Source organism: Leuresthes tenuis, unplaced genomic scaffold (assembly GCF_036924035.1).
Source record: "Leuresthes tenuis unplaced genomic scaffold, fLeuTen1.0.hap1 SCAF_20, whole genome shotgun sequence".
NCBI lineage: Eukaryota > Metazoa > Chordata > Actinopteri > Atheriniformes > Atherinopsidae > Leuresthes > Leuresthes tenuis.
This window is the reverse complement of record NW_027325374.1, coordinates 22,952,916-22,972,828: the sequence shown is the minus strand read 5'-3', so window position 1 is coordinate 22,972,828 and position 19,913 is coordinate 22,952,916. Positions and strand designations below refer to the sequence as shown.

The window sequence follows — 19,913 nt, the reverse complement described above, 5'->3', positions numbered from 1 at the left end:
AGGAGATCATTGGTAACTTTCACCAGTGCTGTTTCTGTGCCATGATCCACTCTGAATCCTGACTGAAACTCTTCAAACAGATTATTTCTATGTAAATTATCACAAAGTTGAGCTGCAACTATTTTTTCAAGAACTTTAGACAAAAAAGGGAGATTGGATATAGGTCGATAATTAGCCAACACTTCTGAATCAAGTGTAGGTTTTTTAAGTAAGGGTTTAATTACAGCAACCTTAAAAGTCTGAGGTACATATCCTGTCAACAAAGACCGATTGATCAAATCCAATATGGAAGTGTCAATTAAGGGGAAAACCTCCTTGAACAGTCTGGTTGGGATTGGGTCTAACATACAAGTTGCTGGTTTAGAAGAGACTATTGCTGTTGTTAGCTCTGAGAGATCAACTGGGCAGAAGCTGTCTAAATACAAATCAGGTTTTAAAGATACTTCTAAAGCTGCTCTACTTGATGACACATCAGTGATAATAGTGGGAAGGATTCCATTAATCTTCTCTCTGATAGAAACAATTTTATTGATAAAGAATCTCATGAAATCATCACTGCTGAGAGTTAAAGGAATACATGGCTCAACAGAGCTCGGACTCTTTGTCAGTGCTGAAAAGAAACCTGGGATTATTCTTATTCTCTTCTATCAATGATGAATAATAAGCAGTTCTAGCTTTACGAAGGGCTTTCTTATACGTTATTAAACTATCTTTCCAGACTAATTGAGACTCTTCTAAATTAGAGGAACGCCACTGTCTCTCCAGCTTTCTTGCAGTCTGCTTTAACGCACGCAGCTGTGAATTATACCAAGGAGCCAACCTCTTCTGACTGATTACCTTCCTTTTCAGAGGGGCAACATTGTCCAGTGTTGTACGCATTGAAACTATAGTGCTGTCAACAAGAGAGTCAAGTTCTACTGGAGTAAAAATGTTCTTTGTGTATCTTAAAAAGAACAGCAGGAAATAAGCAGAGGCCTCAAGAACAAGGACAGTAAATCTGGGTTTTATGTACTTTTTCAGGTTCTGCACTATTTGGCGATGCAGAAGCCTGGAGACCTGGCTCGTCTTCTCCTCCCCTGTATGCTCCATGCTGCTCTTCAGAAGTTGAAACAGGAAGGTGAGTCTTCTTCTTTTTTTTTCACAATAGACAGTAAAACATGGGCTCTCAGCTCTGAAAAACATTATGAATACTAACAACATTTCCACGTTGTAATAGGTGTCCACACTGATGGAGCCCAGCTCAGCTTAAAAAAAACTCTTCAAACATTATTTCTATGTAAATGATCACAAAGTTGAGCTGCAACTTTTTTTTCAAGAACTTTAGACTTTTTTGTCTAATTGGATATAGGTCGATAATTAGCCAACACTTCTGAACCAAGAGTAGGTTTTTTAAGTAAAGGTTTAATTACAGCAACCTTAAAAGTCTGAGGTACATATCCTGTCAACAAAGACCGATTGATCAAATCCAATATGGAAATATTGATTAATCACTATCGGCCTTCAGAGAATGGGACTTTGTAACGGATACACCAACATAATGAAGTCTATTATTGGTCACTTTGAATGGTAGGACATATTTAAAGAAAGCAAGTGGGGAAGTGTACAACAATTTAACCCAAGAAATAAAAGTATTCTCAAAACCAAACCGCTTAAGAACATAAAACAAATAATTCCACTCCACGTGATCAAAAGAATTCTCTGCCTCCAAAAATTATAGTACATCTAGGCACTGAGATGAGAATGATGTGTAAAGGATATTAAATATGTCTGTTTTTGATAAATCCAGTTTGGTCAGATGAGGGTGGTCAAAATAGATTCAAAATGGAGAGTCAACACTTTAGCCAGTATCTTCACGACAACATTTAGGAGACGGTAGGAGGAACAATAAAGGGGATCCTTGTCCTTTTTCAAAAGTAGGGATATTGATGCCTGGAGTAGGGTTTGGGGAAGACACTTAGACTTAAACTATCATCAAATACATCTTTGAATAAAGGGCTTGGGTTTGCTGAGAAGTTGTTATGAAATTCTGTAGGAAAGCCATCTGGTCCTGGACATTTCCCACTCTGCATGCATCTGATTGCTTTATAAATTTAATCTAAAGAGATCTCGAAGCTATCTCGAAATTTTCTGATGTTCTCATCCACTGTGGGTATATCCAGGCCAGTTGAGAGCAAGTGAAATATAACCTGGTGCATCATTTGCTATTTAAATAACTCTGGGGTGGGGACAGTTACATCGTCTACTCTGGAGATGAGTTCTGAAAGCTTTGTCTGGCCATTTGCACTTTATGGACAGAAGCATTGTAGGAGATACTATGCCCCCTCATAAAAATACTTCAGGGCCTCCCAAAGCAAGGACGGGGTTATCTCTTTGCTTACATTAATTTCTAAGTCTATATGAATATTAACAAAGGCAATTAATGAGTCATATGACAGAAGGAGTGGATTGAGTCTCCATCTGAGTCTGTTAGGTCTTTGGCTGGAGAAAGCCTGTGTTACAGGGACATGGTCAGCTGCCCAATAACTTTGCCAATGTTTCTTGTCTCCTCTTTATGTCTGTCTCCTTCATTCTCTCTCTAACAGAGTCACTAGAGAACATTCCATCGGTGAAAAAAAAACTCCAGCAGGCTACGACTCAAGCCACCAAGCTGCTTCACCCCATCAACTATGACTACAACAAGTTAGAGGTCAGTGACAGTTGAACAGTTTGGATTTCAGTGTTTTCTTCATTATTATATTTTTTTGATAAATGATTCCTACCTTTTTAGTAGAAATTTTCTTAATATTGTTAAGAAAATTAACAATATTACATAACAATATTACATATTACATAGTGCACCGATGAAAGATCACACATGCTCATCATGCCATATGCACTAACACAGAGGTTGTGTACATTTGTACTTGATAAAACAACATGATACAGAGACGAGACACAGAGCCTCACATGTTAGCTCTGAGTTTGTTAGGACCAGTGTCCTCACCTGTCCCTCCACCCTGTCCCAAATGACAGCTTTACTCATGGCGCATGCAGACATGGAGGCCAGTAGCTCCGTCTTATTTTGCCGCGTTTTTTTGAACCTTAGAATTTTAATCGCAAGACCTTAATCGCGTCATCTCGTCCCTCAGTGTCCACCAACCAGCCAGCTAGAGCTTGTGGACCAGACATCAAAAGTGAAATCAACACAGATAGAGAACTGCGATAATAGTTAAGTCGATACTGCTTCAACCTAAATATATGAGGGCTGGAGCCTATCCCGGGTGCCATCAGGTGAGAGGCGAGGTACATCCTGGACATGTCGCCAGTCCATCACAGGGCCACATGGAGACAAACAACCATCCACACACTCACTCCTCCAGTCAATTTAGAATCAGCAATTAACCTGACATGGATCTTTTTTGGACTGGGAGGACCTGAGAACATGGAGGTAACCCATACCATAAGAACCCAGCTAAGATCCAAAGCAGGGCCCTTCTTGCTGTTAGGCGACAGTACTAACCACCACATCATTGTGCAGCCAGGTGTCATAATGTTAGTAAAATTAGCAGTCCTAACTTTCAGGTATTTTCCGTAAAGGTTCTGTATTTTATTCAGCACAGCAATTTCCTCATTTATTCTGATCAGTGTTTTTTCATCCCACCTGTTACATTACCTGGCTGATCAGAAATGAACATGTAAGGGAGACTTTTTTTTTTTTTGTGAGGAGGCATATGCTGACTAAAACCTGCTGAATGAAAACTTTGGTTCTTGGTTCACAAGATACCTTTTTTACACTTGTAGACACCCTGCAAAGATTCTCCTTTTGGTCTACCAGACCATATTTCCCTGCGCTCCCTGGTCTTCCAGTTTATAAAAAGGATCAAACCATCTATTCAATAAGTGATAACAGATAAAGGTCGACCGGACTGCATACACAGTATTGATAATCTGTATTGTACATGTTAATGTAGGGGATTTAAAGTATATTTCATATGAATTCCTTCTAGCTCCTGTTTTGACAACATACATGTCACACCTTTTACTCCGCATAGGATTTCATTAACCAGTTGGTAGTCATGGAGACAGTCATCACCCGCGCTCGGTCACTCAAGGCCAAGTTTGCTGTTAATGACGATGATGGGGCAGAGGCCACAGATGAGCTGGAGAAGTAAGTTATACTATCTGTGCACACACACACACCAAAACAAAAATCTCCACAACTGCATTGGCAACCATTTCGAGAAAAATCCATCAAATTTCCTTCCATTAAAAAAAAGTGAATAGCCTCTCTTGGCTCATATATCTTTAGCCAGGGATGAGATGTCTTTGACTTTGTTACAGACTTTTATTTTTACTGTTGCAAACTGCTAGAGGCTGTCTTTATCAGGTAAGTAGTGCTAAAAACCAGTGATGCTTTTTTCTTCACTTTGTCTGTATTAAACAAGTGGAAATATAGACAGTGCTACTTTGCCATTGCAACTTATATTGTCATCAGTGATTGATTAATTGTAAAATCCTGTGGGCTTGTGTCCACATGAAGAATAAAGAAAATGTGGATAAGGTAGATCTGCTAACACAAGCTCTCTTTAGACAAGCCACCCACATGCTCTCAGTAATCTTGGACAGTTGATAAGAATAAAACCATGCAAACTCATAAACACTCTTACGAACACATGGACACAGAAGACACAAAGAATCATGACTATCTGAAAAGCCAGAGAAGTACTGCTTTAAGACGCGCAGGTTTAAATGACTTAAAATAATATGATCATACTGCTCTGTGTAGGCTGTAGATCAGAGGAGATGTGGTTGATTCCTGTAATAAAACTAATGAAACATTTACTTCAGTGCTCTGTGTCGTGACGAACAGGAAATAACCAACAACTTAGAACCTTATGATTATCATCTCTGTCTCACAGATGAAGCCTCAGATGGCTCCAGTTGTTACTTTAAAACATGCACCCACTAGAACAAGAAAACTTTTCCAGTTTTGTGTAAGGCCATTCTTTCTTTAGTTTGTTTAAAACATAATACTTGATGTCTTTTTAAAGATTTGTGAGTTCCCTGCTGGAAGAACCAGAGGTGGTAGTCATCGGAGCTGGCCAGGGTCTTGCTGGCAGAATCATCCACAGACTTTTTATTAACGCTCAGCGGGTAAGCAGCCTTTTGCTCTCTTTCTCATTTTTCTCTCTCCCATTTGGTCTCTACAGAGAAACTTAATATATGCTGTTAAGGAACTGTATGTTGTCAAAAGCAGGCAGATGACTGAACAACATCGATTTTATTGTAGGTAGGGCTTTTAACTCAACTAAACTGTTTAAGCTAAATTCCAATTGCACGTTTACCCAAAGGAAGAAAAACAAACTGATGTTTCTTCCTGAACGTCAGTTCAGCATTCTGATAGGGTACAAGGTAGGAAGGAGAGATAGCTAGCATTTCACTTCCATGAAGGATTCTTTCCCACCCCCTTCCCTACCTAATCTTCGTTTAGGACAATTCAAAAGAGAATTTAGATACATTTTCTTGATGGTGTTTGAAGGATATAGATTGTTAAAAGTTTGGCAGTTTGATTGAATGAATTCTTCAAATTGACTTTTGCTCATTTGGCTTTGCCATCCACCCTTTTGGGCCCTCAATGTGTACATGTTAATAAAGATCATGTGACCATTGTCTTGGCATGATGGACATGCCTTCCAGAACTTCAGATGGACACCTGGTCAGTCATCTGGTTTTGAGTCATGTAATGGCTCTGCTGCTGGTGCAGGGAGTGTTAATGAATGTATGAATGTTAGCATGAAAGAGATCTGAGCAGCACAGCAACGCAACGTCATCTTCACAACATTCTACTGTCAGGAATTGCATTTTAACAGGTTCAATCCCAGTGTTAATTGGTCGACCAATTAGGGTTTCATATGGACCGAAAAGCAAAATAACTGGCCAGTTGATATGTACAATGCTTTAGAGCAATACGAAAATACTCACCAACCAACTGTAAAGCATTAATTTAGTACTTATTTTACTCTGGAAAAACTTCAAACCATTGAGAGAACACATCAAAACTGAGACAAAATGCATAACAAAAGAAAACACGACTTTCACTTAAAATTTTTGAGGAAAAATTTTAGCGTTAGTTTTAGTGAACCATATTTAGAAATTGTTGTATCTTCCATCAATCCATTGTCATCCACTTATCCGAGGTCGGGTTCGCGAAGGCAACAGGTTCAGGAGAAAAGCCCAGACATTCTTCTGCATTATGCTGCAATTGGAGTAGTATTAATATCAATATCAGTAGTGCTAGTATCAGAAGATCTTGGTTGGACTCGGAAGAAGATGGATGCTTACTGAACCACAGACAAAGAATTGCGGTGCTTAGTTGTGATGTATTTTCATTTCAAGTGAGAAATAGCAATAAATATTTACATTATATACGTGAAAATGTCATTTGAGTCCAACGTGTTAGAGTTGAAATAAAAAGTCTATAATTTGTTAAAGCTGCAGCACAGCTCATATGAAGCCCACAAAAAGCAAAGTCCAAAGTTCCTTCAGAAAGGGCAGTATGAGTGTGTGTGGAGGAAACAGCTGCAGTGCCTCCTACCGCACTGGGAGATACGTGCACTCTGGGTCTTTGGGCTGATTCTTCAGGCTCAAGGCCTTAGCTCGCCATCATTTACATGGAACCTGGCCTGTACAAACAGGACCATGAAATCAGTAATACAGTTCTTATATTGCAACTAAATCACTATTTTTCATATCAAAATACGTAAATTCATCTTCATGTACATGTCTGAATTATTAGCAACATAAATCATTATTGCTCCAATAATAATAATTCATCAAAAATTAATCAACAAGAGTACTCTAAAAATAAACGTCAACACAAATGTATATCAATATGTTAGGCTTCCAATTAGCATTCAACCAATTCATCATTAGATAGCACCATAATTACCTAATTATCTTTAAACATACATTAATATAATCTCACCATATAATGCACAAACACTTTAGCGGCTATTCAGTGAAATGCAAAACAAGTGCAACCAGCGCCAGCACCAGCGGACTGATTTGAAAACTAAAAAGTAGCGGTGACTAACAAACACTCACCAGTCCCGCATAGGTAAGGCTCCCAACTTAATATAATGTTGCCGTTCACAACGACAGAGGCATCTAAAAAGGTTGGCAGGCATAACAGTTACTGGTCTAACCTTTAGAGGAAACAAATTACATGCTTAGAATTGCTAAACGCATACCTGCAGTTGCTTGAACCCAGCACCCCACACCTGCTCTGCACAATAGGGTGCGCAGCCACCTCTAATGAAGCGCAGCTCACCAAATGTCACGATACTTGAATGAAGTCTCGTGATAATCTAGACTTAATGCCAAAAGGACAGAGATGGACTAGAGCCGAAAAATACCTGGGTTTACATGAGGCGACCAGGAGGCATCCTTACTAGATGCCTGAACCACCTCGGCTGACTCCTTTTGATGCGAAGGAGCAGCTATCAGCTTATCAATTCTCATCCAGTTATATATAGTACAAATGGCTTTGGTTGCAGTAACACTTTAATTTCAAGTATGCACCAACATTTTATCTACCTCTGTCATTTCACTTTTCCCTGCCTCGATGAAAGGGATAGCTACAGGTATGTGGGAGCCTGCCTCTGATCCTGCCTCTCAGCCTGCCTCTCTCTTGCAGTCCTTGTCAACTAAATGTTAACATCAGATTGAAATTATTCATACAGCATGTTGCTAACATTATTACAATCAACAGGAAGTTTCACGTTACAGGGCTTTCAAGTTTTGAATGCAGGCAAGAGTGACATCTCTCTCACGTGTTGCAACCGGCCCTAGTTTTGTCCTTTTTGGTGAAATGTAACCAAACTTTGGAGCGCTTCTGCCTCAACGCCATGTTGGAAACATTCTGAGCCAAAATACAAAGTGTGCACATGACGTCATCGCGCAAATGCGTCAAACATTAGCAGAACCTAATGTTCAGACAGATTAACGATTCCACAGAATCGAACTACTGGGGGTTCTCGATTCCCATCCCTACTGCTCAGCTCCTTCTTACTCACCGGAGCAGCGCCCTCTTTACACCTGACAAAACCCTAATCTGTCTGTTCTTCTCTCCTTCCAACCTACCATCACTTGTGAACAAGATACCCAGATACTTAAACTGCTCCGCCTGAGGTAGGGACTCATCCCCAACCCAGAGAGAGCATTCCACCTTTTTCCGGTTGAGAACCATGGTCTCGGATTTCGAAGAGCTGACTTTCACTCTGTCTGCTTCACACTCAGCTGCGACCAGCACCAGTGCACGCTGAAGCTCTTGGTTTGAAGAAGCCAACAGAACCACATCATCTGCAAAAAGCACAGATCCGACTCTGAGGTTCCCAAACCAGTTGCCCTCCTCTCCACAACTACAACTTGAGATTCTGTCCATGAAAATCCCAAAGAGGATCGTTGACAAGGGGCAGCCCTGGCAGAGTCCAACATGCACTGTAAACAAGTTTGACTGTGTGCCAAGAATGCAGACACAGCTCTTGCTTTGGTTATCCAGGGACCGCATAGCTCATAAACGTGGTTCTGGTACCCCATACTCCCTCAGCACCCCATCAAACTCACATGATCCCCTCAGTAACTCTGTAACAGTAAAGATCTGGTCCACTGTTCCATGACATGGGCGAAAACCACACTGCTCCCCCACACTCGACAATTGATTGGAGTCTCTTCTCCAACACTCTGTAGTAAACTTTCCCAGGGAGGAGTAGTTCTTAAAAACGGAAATAACCACCCAGGTTTACCACTCCACAGGCACTGACCAGACCTCCATGCAACATTGAAGAGGCGTGTCAGCCAAGACAGCCCCACCATGCCTGGAGCCTTTAGCATTTTGGTGTGAATCTCGTCCACCCCTGGTGCTTTACGTTAAATTGTGTCGTCCAATAACCGGAAGGTTGGCGGTTCAATTCCGCCACTCAAAATTCTTGCCAATTCTTGCCACTCAAAAAGATTGGTGAAACTGACTGCTGGAGGGGTGTCAGTCCACCTCCTTGTCACGGCTGCCCTTGAGCAAGACCCCCATGCTCCCCGGGTGCTGTGAATGGCTGCCCACCACTCCAGTGTATGGCATCTGTCTCTATGAGTGTGTGACCCTGTGCAACAGGTGCCAACCTGGATGGGTAAAAAGTCAAGGACAAATTTCGTGTGTATGATTGTATGTATGACAATAAATCTGATCTTAATCTTAATCTTACAGGACACACTAGCTAGATTGAGGAGGTTCTCAAAGTGCTCATTTCGCTGACCCACAATATCTTAATTTCGGGTCAGCAGTTCTCCACCCAGGTCAAGCTAAACTTGTGAAGGTCCCTGCTTTCCCGTTGTGAGACATCGAATGGTTTGCTAGAACATCCTTGAGGCCAACCGAAAGTCCTTCTCCATAGTCTCCCCTGAATTCCTCCCATACCCGAGTTTTTCAGCAACCACCAGTTCTGCAGACCTTTTAGCCACCCCATGGGCAATCTGTGGGACAGCCCAATAATAAAGAATTACAGTAGTCCAATCTTGAGGTAACAAATGCATGGAGCAGTTTTTCTATATAACTCTCAGACAGGATGGTCCTGATTTTAACAATATTACAAAGGTGAAGGAAGGCAGTTATTAGGGTTATTAGTACACTCAAATAAATGTCAGCACAAGAAGGATAAGCTGATATTAAAAAAAAAACAAAAAAAACATGCAGCATCAAGCATCATTAAGCAGGCACGCTCTACCTTATTGTTGGGCTTTTCATCATAATTTCCCCCTCTCACTGTACATGCAAGCACATTTTATGTTACTCACTGCGCATGTCACTGCCCACTTCAATAACATCAAGCAACTATGCTTTTGATGGAGATTCCAATTTTATGTTGACCAGACAACTTGGACTTCCCTTGAATGAAACCAGTTTTTTTATTCTACCTCTTATGGCTGTTTATGTTTATGTTTATGTATTTAGCAGGCGCTTTTATCCAAAGCGACTTATAAAGAAGATATAACAGCTATATAAAAAGCTAACAATAAACTACATAGAAGGAACCCAATAGTCCGAGGTGACAGATAGAGGTGACAGAGTAGAGATAGGGTGCAGGCATAGAAGGAAGTGCAGAAAGATAAAGTGCAAAGATAGAGGGGGTAGGTAAGTACAAGGTAAGTGCTAGGATAGGAGATGCTCTCTGAAGAGCTGGGTTTTCAAGAGCTTCTTGAAGATAGACAGGGACGCCCCTGTTCTGGTAGCGCTCGGTAGGTCATTCCACCATCGTGGGACGACATATGAAAAGACTTTGGATTGTCTTAGGCGTGGTGTAGGCACTGCTAGACGACAATCCTGGGACGAACGGAGGGACCGAGTTGTGACATAAGCCTTTGCAAGAGCATTCAAGTAGATGGGAGCCGTTCCATTAAGCACTTTGTAGGCTAACATCAGTGACTTGAATTTGATGCGGGTGGCTAAGGGTAGCCAGTGGAGTTCAATGAACAGAGGGGTGACGTGTGTTCTTTTAGGCTGATCGAACACCAGATGCGCCGCCGCGTTCTGGACCATCTGCAGAGGTTTCACAGCACAGGCTGGGAGACCAGTTAGGAGAGCATTGCATTAGTCATGGCGGGAGATGACCATGGCCTGCACCAGGAGTTGGGTGGCATGTTGGGTTAGGTATGGTCTGATCTTTCTTATGTTTAGTAATGCAAAGCGGCATGACATACAATAAGATTGCTTCAAGGAATGACTCTGCTGCCTTCTGGCAAGATTGTGCAATTTAGAAAGAAACCCTATGGCTCACTGTTACCCTTTTGTCAGGCTCTGATGATCTTACTGTTAATTCTGTCTGGAAATGTTCATGTGCATCCTGGTCCGACAGTTACTGTCAATCCTATTTCTGCCGCTGCCCCTGGCCCTGATGCCAACCCCTGTTTGGAAGGCATCAGCTTCACTAACTTTTGCTCCCGTAAGGCCCTTGGTTTTCTTCATATAAATTCCAGAAGCCTTCTATCCAAGGTTCATCAGTTAAAAGTCTGGACACACAGCTCCAATCCTGATATATTAGTTGTCACCGAATCATGGCTAAAAAAATCTGTGCCTGACTGTTGTTGATATCATTGGCTATAATGTATTTCGTCAAGACAGGTCCTCTAAAGGTGGCAGGGTTGCTATATTTGTTAAAGAACATCTGCAATCCTCCATTGTCACTGCAAAGTCCATCCCCAAACAGTTTGACCTACTTATTCTCAACGTTAAACTGACTATGAACTCCACAATTACAGTTGCTGGGTGCTATCACCCCCCTTCGGCCCCATCTTGTACCTTGTCCACCCGCAGCTCCCTCCTGGCTCCATACACCAAAGCTGAATTCATCCTAATGGGGGATCTTAACTGGGACTTGCTCAAACCCCCTGCCCAAGTCCTTAATCAATGGGACTCTCTTAACCTCTCTCAGATTATTTCCACCCCCACTCATTATGATTCCAAAAACCCAGATAAGGCTACACTTTTTGACGTCATTCTCACTAATAACCCAGACAGATACTGCACTGGTGTCTTTTGCAATGACTTCAGTGACCACTGCCTCACTGCTTGTATTCAGAATGGAAGCATAATGAAACGGCATTCCATTATCACCCAGAGATGTCGGTTCAAAAAGTTTAATGATCAAGCCTTTCTCTGTGATTTAGCTGAAGTCAGCTGGGACAGACTCAGCCTGATCCCTGATATAAACAATGCTTGGACCTTCTTTTATGACTCCTTTAGTGAAATAATAAACAAACATGCCCCCATCAAAAAGATGAGGCTAAGGAACAGATGCAGCCAATTGTTTAATCATGACTTAGCTGAACAGCTTCGTCTCAAAAACTCCGCCTGGCGGAGGGCTTGTAAATCTAAATCCTCTGTCGATTGGTTACTCTTCAGAAGAGTTAGAAATAAATGCACCCAATCCATCCGCAAAGCCAAAATTGACTACTTTCAGGACCAGTTAAAACTATGTGGCACTAACCCACGAAAGTTCTGGAAGACAGTTAATGACATTGAGGGTAAAGCTGCACCATTCCAACTACCTTCTTCTCTCATCTGGGACGGAAACATTGTCTCTGATAACAAACGTATGGTTGACCTTTTCAACCAGTATTTTGTTCAAATTTCCAATTCACCTATCGCCGTAACTCCTCATGACCCCGCCCTCAACCTCTCTCCCCTGAGCACTCCTGACAGAGTCCCCACCCATAGCTTCTCCCTGCAGGATGTCTCTGTGAGGAAGGTCTTTGAAATTCTGGTCAAGCTTGACCCTAAAAAAAACACCTGGATCGGACGGCCTGGACCCCTTTTTTCTCCCATTATTGCAGAACCCATTGTCCTCCTTTGCAACTTATCCATACACACGGCTGAACTACCATCTGCCTAGAGGATGGCCTCAGTACACCCCTTATTTAAAGGGGGAGATCAAGCTGACCCCAACTGCTATCGTCCTATCTCTACTCTACCATTTATAGCAAAAGTTCTGGAGAGGCTGGCCTGTAAACAGCTGGTACGCCTCCTAAACACCAACAACATTTTGTCTGTTTTTCAATCTGAGTTTCGTGCAGGCCACAGCTGTGAGACTGCGACTCTCAAAGTTCTTAATGACATCATCAGTGCTGTGGACTCAAAGCTTCACTGTGTAGCCATCTTCATCGACCTGGCTAAGACCTTTGAAAACGTAGTTCATAAACAGCTTCTAGTTTGCCTAAACTCCATCGAAGTTTCAAACAGCTCATTTATGTTTGTGTTTATGCATTTAGCAGACGCTTTTATCCAAAGCGACTTACAGGTAGGCAGATAGGGTAAGGGGGTCTTGCCTAAGGACCCCTACTGGAGACATTACCTTTCATGCAGGGGATTTGAACCCAGATCTCCCACATGAAAGGTTAGCCTGGTTCGATAGCTATCTCACGGGACGCTTCCAATTTGTGAAATCTGACTGCATCTCGTCACAACCCATCTATTTTAAAAGGTGTTCAATAGGGCTCAATCTTAGCCCCAGTTATATTCTCAATTTACATAAATGATATAGCTAAATCAACCCAATTAATGGATTGACATATAGAAAATGGATGGATGGATATAGCTAAATCAGCTGGCAATTCATCTATTCACCTTTATGCTGACAACACAGTGCCATATGCCATCGGCCCCTCCCCTGACATTGCTCTGGAAACACTCCAACGGAGATTTCATTCCTTGCAGTCTGGCTTCACTGCCCTTGGCCTGTCCATGAACTCCAGCAAAACCAAGGTCATGTGGTTTGGTCGTAAGTATGCCGCTCAAGGTGGTACCATTCTGACCACTGACGGCCAAAAACTTGATCTGGTATCCTCTTATAAATACCTAGGAGTCTGGATAGATAGCAGCCTGTCGTTCACTGAGCACCTCATAAGTGAAAGCCAGACTAAGCTTTCTCTACCGCTCCCTGTTCACTGCCACTTCTAAATGCTCCCTGGTCCAGCTTATTGTTCTGCCACTTTTTGATTACGTCAATGTCATCTCCAGGTCTGCACAGGGGCACTCGAGAGGCTCAACGTCCTATATCACTCCGCCATTCACTTGGCAACCAACGCCTCCTATAGGACTCATCACTATGACCTCTACACCCTGATAAATTGGCCACGTCTGGAAATTAGACACAACGTCCACTGGCTGATGTTGGTATTCAAAACTCTTTTAGGTCTTACTCCTCCCTACTTGACCCAGCTCTTGCATCTGCGCCCACTCCCCATACACAACACCTGATCTGCTCCACTAATGAGTGTTAAATGCTCCGAGGGCACACTCTTACCTGGGCCATTCATCCTTCCAAGTTGCGGCTACAGACAGCTGGAATCAACTTAAAAAATTCCTACAGCTACAAACTCTTATTTCTGTCAACTCCTTTAAAAATGTCATATCAAAATGCCTAAAGTATACCTGCAGCTGTCCCAGCCAAAGCTGATCCTGTCACCTTTCAGCCCCTTCCTCACTGCTTGTTATTGCTGCTTGGTTCCACTTTATATGGTTGTTTAGTTTAACAGCTTTCACATTACTATTTGTCAATCAATTGTCACTCTAAGTCAAATCATCTAACTCTATGTGTATGTCTTGTCAGACTTATAGTCTCCATTGACAGCAGAGTCATATGTGCTTTTATTTTAGATATATATATATTTATTTATTTTTCATACTACCCCTTTCCCTTTGCCCCTTAGGTCTTTTGCCTCCTACCAGGCCATTGCCATAATAAGAATGCTTTCTTAGCAATTTTTGCCTGGTTAAATAAAGGTTACTACTACTAGTCCTAGAAACTTGTTTTATATGTGCGTCAAATGATAAATTCTGGTCAAAACTTGAATTGAATTAAATACAAATCAAGTTCTAAAGATACTTCTAAAGCTGCTGTACTTGATGATACATCACAAAGCGGGGTTACATGAGTGCCATCGGATTAATGGCTAAATTATTCCATTCATCCATCCATACATCTATCCATTCATCCATTCAATATCTACTGCTTCTCCGGGGGTCAAATCGCATGGGCAGCAGCAACCCCGAGGCATTCCCAGGCCAGCCAAGGGACATAGTCTCTCCAACGTGTCCTGGATCTCCTCCCAGTGGGACGTGCCCGGGACACCTCACCAGGGAGGCGTCCAGGAGGCATCCTAACCAGATGCCCAAGCCACCTCATCTGGCTCCCCTCAATACGGAGGAGCAGCGGTTCTACTCCGAGCCCCTCCCGGATGACTGAGCTTCTCACCCTATCTCTAAGGGAGAGCCCAGACACCCTGCGGAGAAAGCCCATTTTGGCCGCTTGTATTCTCAATCTCGTTCTTTCGGTCACTACCCATAGGTGAGGGTAGGAACGTAGATTGACCAGTAAATCGAGAGCTTCGCCTTCTGGCTCAGCTCCTTCTTCACAACGATGGGTTGGTGCCACTGTCGGAAAGAAATAAACAACGCTATGGAGAATGCGCCATTGTGCATCGTGTTTGTGCAATATGAAATGTAGAGGGACGTAGCTTCATCTTGCTCTTCGTTCGCTATCTTTCTCGAATACCTGCGTTTGTTGTTGTTGTTGGTGCTGAAGAGGTCAACCGGAAGTGGCTCTATTAGCAATAGTTGAAATAGGTACAGCGCCACCTATCGTACCAGGGTATGACATGTTTTGTGCCAGTGATTCGATTCATTCACCACCAAATACTCAAGGACAATTACCCTTGCTCAGATAAGGAGCATAACCCAACTATAGCTATAATCGTGTTAATCTCATCATGTAACCCCAGTGAGTGATGATAGTGGGAGGGATTCCATTAATCTTCTCTCTGATGGAAACAATTTTATTGATAAAGAATCTCATGAAATCATCACTGCTGAGAGTTAAAGGAATCAATAATTCAATTCAGTTTTATTTATATAGTGCCAAATTACAACAAATGTCATCTCAAGGCACTTAGATAATATAGTCCAATTCAAGACAATTGGAATTCAATTCATTGTGATCATAATCAAATGAAATCCAATTAATTAATTAAAAAATAATCCAATTCAGTCAAGTAGAGCCAATTCAAACAACAGTCATCGGAGCTCACTCTTTGTCAGCCTGGCTACAGTGCTGAAAAGAAACCTGGGATTATTCTTATTCTCTTCTATCAATGATGAATGATAAACAGTTCTAGCTTTACGAAGGGCTTTCTTATACGTCATTAAACTATCTTTCCAGACTAATTGAGACTCTTCTAAATAAGAGGAACGCCACTGTCTCTCCAGCTTTCTTGCAGTCTGCTTTAACGCAGCTGTGAATTATACCAAGGAGCCAACCTCTTCTGACTGATTACCTTCCTTTTCAGAGGGGCAACATTGTCCAGTGTTGTACGCATTGAAACTATAGTGCTGTCAACAAAAGAGTCAAGTATTGCTGGAGTAAAATTTAGGTAGCCATCCTCTGTCATATCTGCATATGACAGACAGAGGGTTAGGGTCATGGTTATGGCAATAGGTTTCATCACAATAACATTTATGCCATGCTGTCCAATTCAGAAACAATATCTTAGCTAAGGAAACCAACAGATTGCACCGAAACTTGTCTTCAGTCCAATCTCCAGTCCTGAGCATGCCTGTGGCGACTATGGAAAGGAACAACTCCCTTTTAACAGGAAGAAACCTCTGGCAGAACCAGACTCAGGAAGGGTGGCCATCCGCCTCGACCAGCTGGGGTTTGAGAAGACAGAAAAGAGGGGGGAAAAACACCATAACACCATTCAAAGGATATCTGTTGGAACAGGGAAACACAAGTTAATAACCACAATAATGTCACATGTACATAAAATAATTAGAGAAATTAAACGGGGAAAAAAAGAGCAAAGTGAGGAAAGGTGTGACAGATGAGGTCCCCCAGCAATCTAAGCCTATAGCAGCTTAACTATGGGATGTTTCAGGATTACCTGAGCCATCCCTAACTATAAGCTTTATCAAAAAGGAAAGTTTTAAGCCGAATCTTAAAAGTGGAAAGGGTGTCTGCTTCCAGGACATTTCCTGGCAGCTTATTCCACAAGAGAGGGGCCTGATAACTGAAGCCTCTGCCTCCCATTCTACTTTTAGAAACTCTGGGAACAACAAGTAAACCTGCAGTTTGGGAGCAAAGTGCTCTGTTAGGAAAATATCTTACAATGAGAGCTTTAAGATATGATGGAGCTCGGTCATTAAGAGCTTTATATGTGAGGAGAAGAATCTTAAATTCTATTCTGAATTTAACAGGGAGCCAGTGAAGAGAAGCTAAAACTGGAGAAACATGATCTCTGCTGTTAGTTCTCATCAGAACTGCAGATTGGGTCCTGCTTGATGGCAGAATGGGATGTTATGATTCAAATTTTATTTCCTATTCTGAGGTGGCTTCATGGGTATCTACAAATGAGCATCATCTTCTGATTTGTGTCTTATATCAGTTTCTTTTTTATAAAACCTGTTCATGTATGGTGTTGTTATGGAATTATGAGCCTCCAAAAGGGGGTGGGGGCTAAGTATGATTCCCAAGCATCAATTCTTAGTTATATACTACCCACCTTCCTGATGTATGGAAACGGGTTAAAAACAAGAAGGAACAGGTTTACATTTATCTTACATTTATCTGCTGCTTTGAAAACAAGGTTGAGGTCACAACTTTGACATCAATAGAAGGCTCAGGACATCCTAAAAGGGATCACATAAATGGTGCTTGACTAAGAGGTCTCAGATTTATGTCTCTCACAGAAGTCAAAAAGGAGATTTTATTTGTTCTTTTTTATTGTTAGTGTGTGGTATTTATTTTTCTCTCTTCCCTCAGGCTGCCCTTCTGGCACCAGTGGACGAAGATTTGGGGAGTGACAGAAACCTGACTGGTGCAAGCAGAAAAGTACCTGACTTCCCCCCTCCAGCAGGCCGTGAGATTTTGTTGCGGACGTGTGTCCCACGACCAGCACCCTACTCTAAAGCTTTGCCTCAGCGACTCTTTTGTGTGTTGATGAGGGATGAGTTTAGACTGGCAGGGGCGTTTTCGTCAGACACTTCATTCTTCTAAGTGCTATGTTCCATTTCTGAATGATAATTTACACCTTGAACATTAAAGGACAAGCTTTAAGGATGGTTTTACTTGTTAAACATGTATGAATGATTATATTGATGATGCATTTGTGCATTTGCATCCACAGTTTTAGATTTGATTTACTACAGACCATGTAGTTACACATCACTGTGCACATTTGGAAAGAAGAAATAAAGCAAGTGCTAAACTTACAGGAGTTTGATTAACTACTCTAGGTTTCTTTTAACTGTGTTCATTAGTCAAGCTGAATGCTAAAGCTTAATGATTAAAACGTACATAGTGGTGAAATTAGAACTCTGCAATAGTGTGCTATACTGTGTCATCGAAATATAATTCCTTAGTTTTTATCTGCCATACTCTGTATTCGTGAAGTTGAAATAAGAGATATCTTCTGTATTGCTATTTAGATCTCATCCTTTGCTTCTTCTGCTGTTGTCCAGGTAAATATTGCTGTAATATACATGTTACTTTCCTTAAGCTTAATGATGCCATAAAGCATTTTCCACACCATTTTTCAGTTCTGTGTCCATTCACATTAAGTCCCATTTTGATCTGAGTAACAGAATATTTCTTCTGAAAACACTGATAATATATAGTTCACACTCTGTCACAACCAGAGGAAAAGTTTTTGAGGTATGATACAAGATGGTGCATTAAAATGGTTGTTTGCTTGTTGGTCCAATTTAATGGGCCCTCTCATTGGTCATGTGTTTTTCTTCACCAGCATAGGTTTAGAATGAGGCGTACCATAGTGGCAGCAAGTCGAAGAACCTCCAATTATATTGTTCTTTTGTGATAGTTTTTTCTTCACTGATTTAAAGACTGTGCTGTTTTAAATGGATCATCCTCATATTTCTGACACTTTTCAAACACTTTTCTGTCATGAGTGACCATGTCAAAGGATCAGTTGTTTACAAAAGGGAGTTGGATTTAACTTACCAAAATCCATCTAATGGTTGTAGGGACCCCCAACATTTCCAATATGTTGAGGAGGAAATGTTGTGGATGTCAGCCAGGAGCAAGATGGAGAAATGGGTGGTGGAAGACTAAACCACTTGTTCACTTGATCCTTGATGTGAGACCAAATGAAATGAAATTAAATGAAATAGGCAAGCTTGGAGTGCTCAGAAGACACAAAGATTACTGAGAATGCAGTATTGTGTTTCACTGAGGCATGGCTGCAGGAGCATATTCCAGATTCTATCGCCTCTCTCCTTAGTTTTAAGACAGTATGAGCCAACAGAGACATCAGAAGGAAAGGTGGAGGTATCATAGTGCTTGTTAACAACAGATGGTGTATTATTGGACATGTCACTGAGAAGGAGAGGATTTGCACCTCAGATGTTGAACTGTTTGCTGTAAATTTCTGTCCATGTTGTCTCCTGACATCATCAGCTAAAACAAAACCCCAACCCACTGATAGGGATTTTTGGGTTAGGGTTAAAATTTCTACCACAGCTTCCTCTCTGCTGTACTTCAACTTTCTACATGCTTGTCAGCTGGTTTATATTTAATTTTGTTATTCATCTACAACAATAACATATTTAATCAACCCTGCAGCAATATAATTTCTCTTTGGGGATTTGTAAAGTATTGATTTGAAGGAACAGGAGCAAAAATATTGTCATTCTGTCTGTGGCAGAAGTCTGGTAAACTTAAAGGGATTTTCTCTATACACAACATTCTAGTGCATTTCAGTTCAGTTGAGTGAAAAACAAAAAAACTTTATTTATACCCAAAAGGAAATTATGTTTCTGCAGTGTAAATTATTATTTTTCAAAATTAACAACACCATCAGACAAAGACTGGTTCACCCAAAAGATAAAACATCCAAATGCAAAATAAACAGTGTTGTATGTAGTCCAGGGCAGCAAGGACCACACAGACCCTTATATCAAAGAAACCTGACAAGCAAATGGCACAACACAGGAGAGCCAGCTTCTCAAGTCAAGGCTCAGCAGTTCACCTACATCTCAAAGAGAAGGGACACTCTTGAGGACAATAATATCCACGCTCTGGACAGAGAAGACTGATGGGTTGAGAGAAGTGTCAAATAAGCTAGCAATGCTAGGGGGGGTGCAGCTTTGAACAAAGGAGGTGGTCTCTGGTATCACCATTTAATGCTGCTTTAATCCTCCTACCTGGGAGGTTTCACAACCATTCACACCTTCGGTCTTAAAACCAAACAAAATAAAAAAAAATGTAAGGTAAACAACCTTACAGGTGAAGATAAGTTAGATGTGTGTCACTAAGTCTTTCAACACCTCATAAATTGAAACTCCCCACCAAACTGTTTAGAACAAAAGACTTTGG

At 41.4% G+C, this 19,913-nt stretch overlaps 1 protein-coding gene across 3 annotated transcripts in view; it reads left to right on the top strand.

Moving 5' to 3' along the window:
* rab3gap1 (RAB3 GTPase activating protein subunit 1) overlaps positions 1-18,110 on the top strand; it is a 178,217-nt gene extending 160,107 nt beyond the window's left edge. For all 3 annotated transcript variants that reach the window (XM_072373584.1, XM_072373583.1, XM_072373585.1), the window contains 5 exons: positions 1,021-1,117; positions 2,583-2,686; positions 4,032-4,147; positions 5,031-5,133; positions 17,343-18,110. In XM_072373584.1, coding sequence (XP_072229685.1) covers positions 1,021-1,117; positions 2,583-2,686; positions 4,032-4,147; positions 5,031-5,133; positions 17,343-17,576 — 654 coding nt within the window. In that variant the 3' untranslated portion in view covers positions 17,577-18,110. The remainder of the gene's footprint in view (positions 1-1,020; positions 1,118-2,582; positions 2,687-4,031; positions 4,148-5,030; positions 5,134-17,342) is intronic.
* The last annotated feature ends 1,803 nt before the right edge of the window (positions 18,111-19,913 follow it).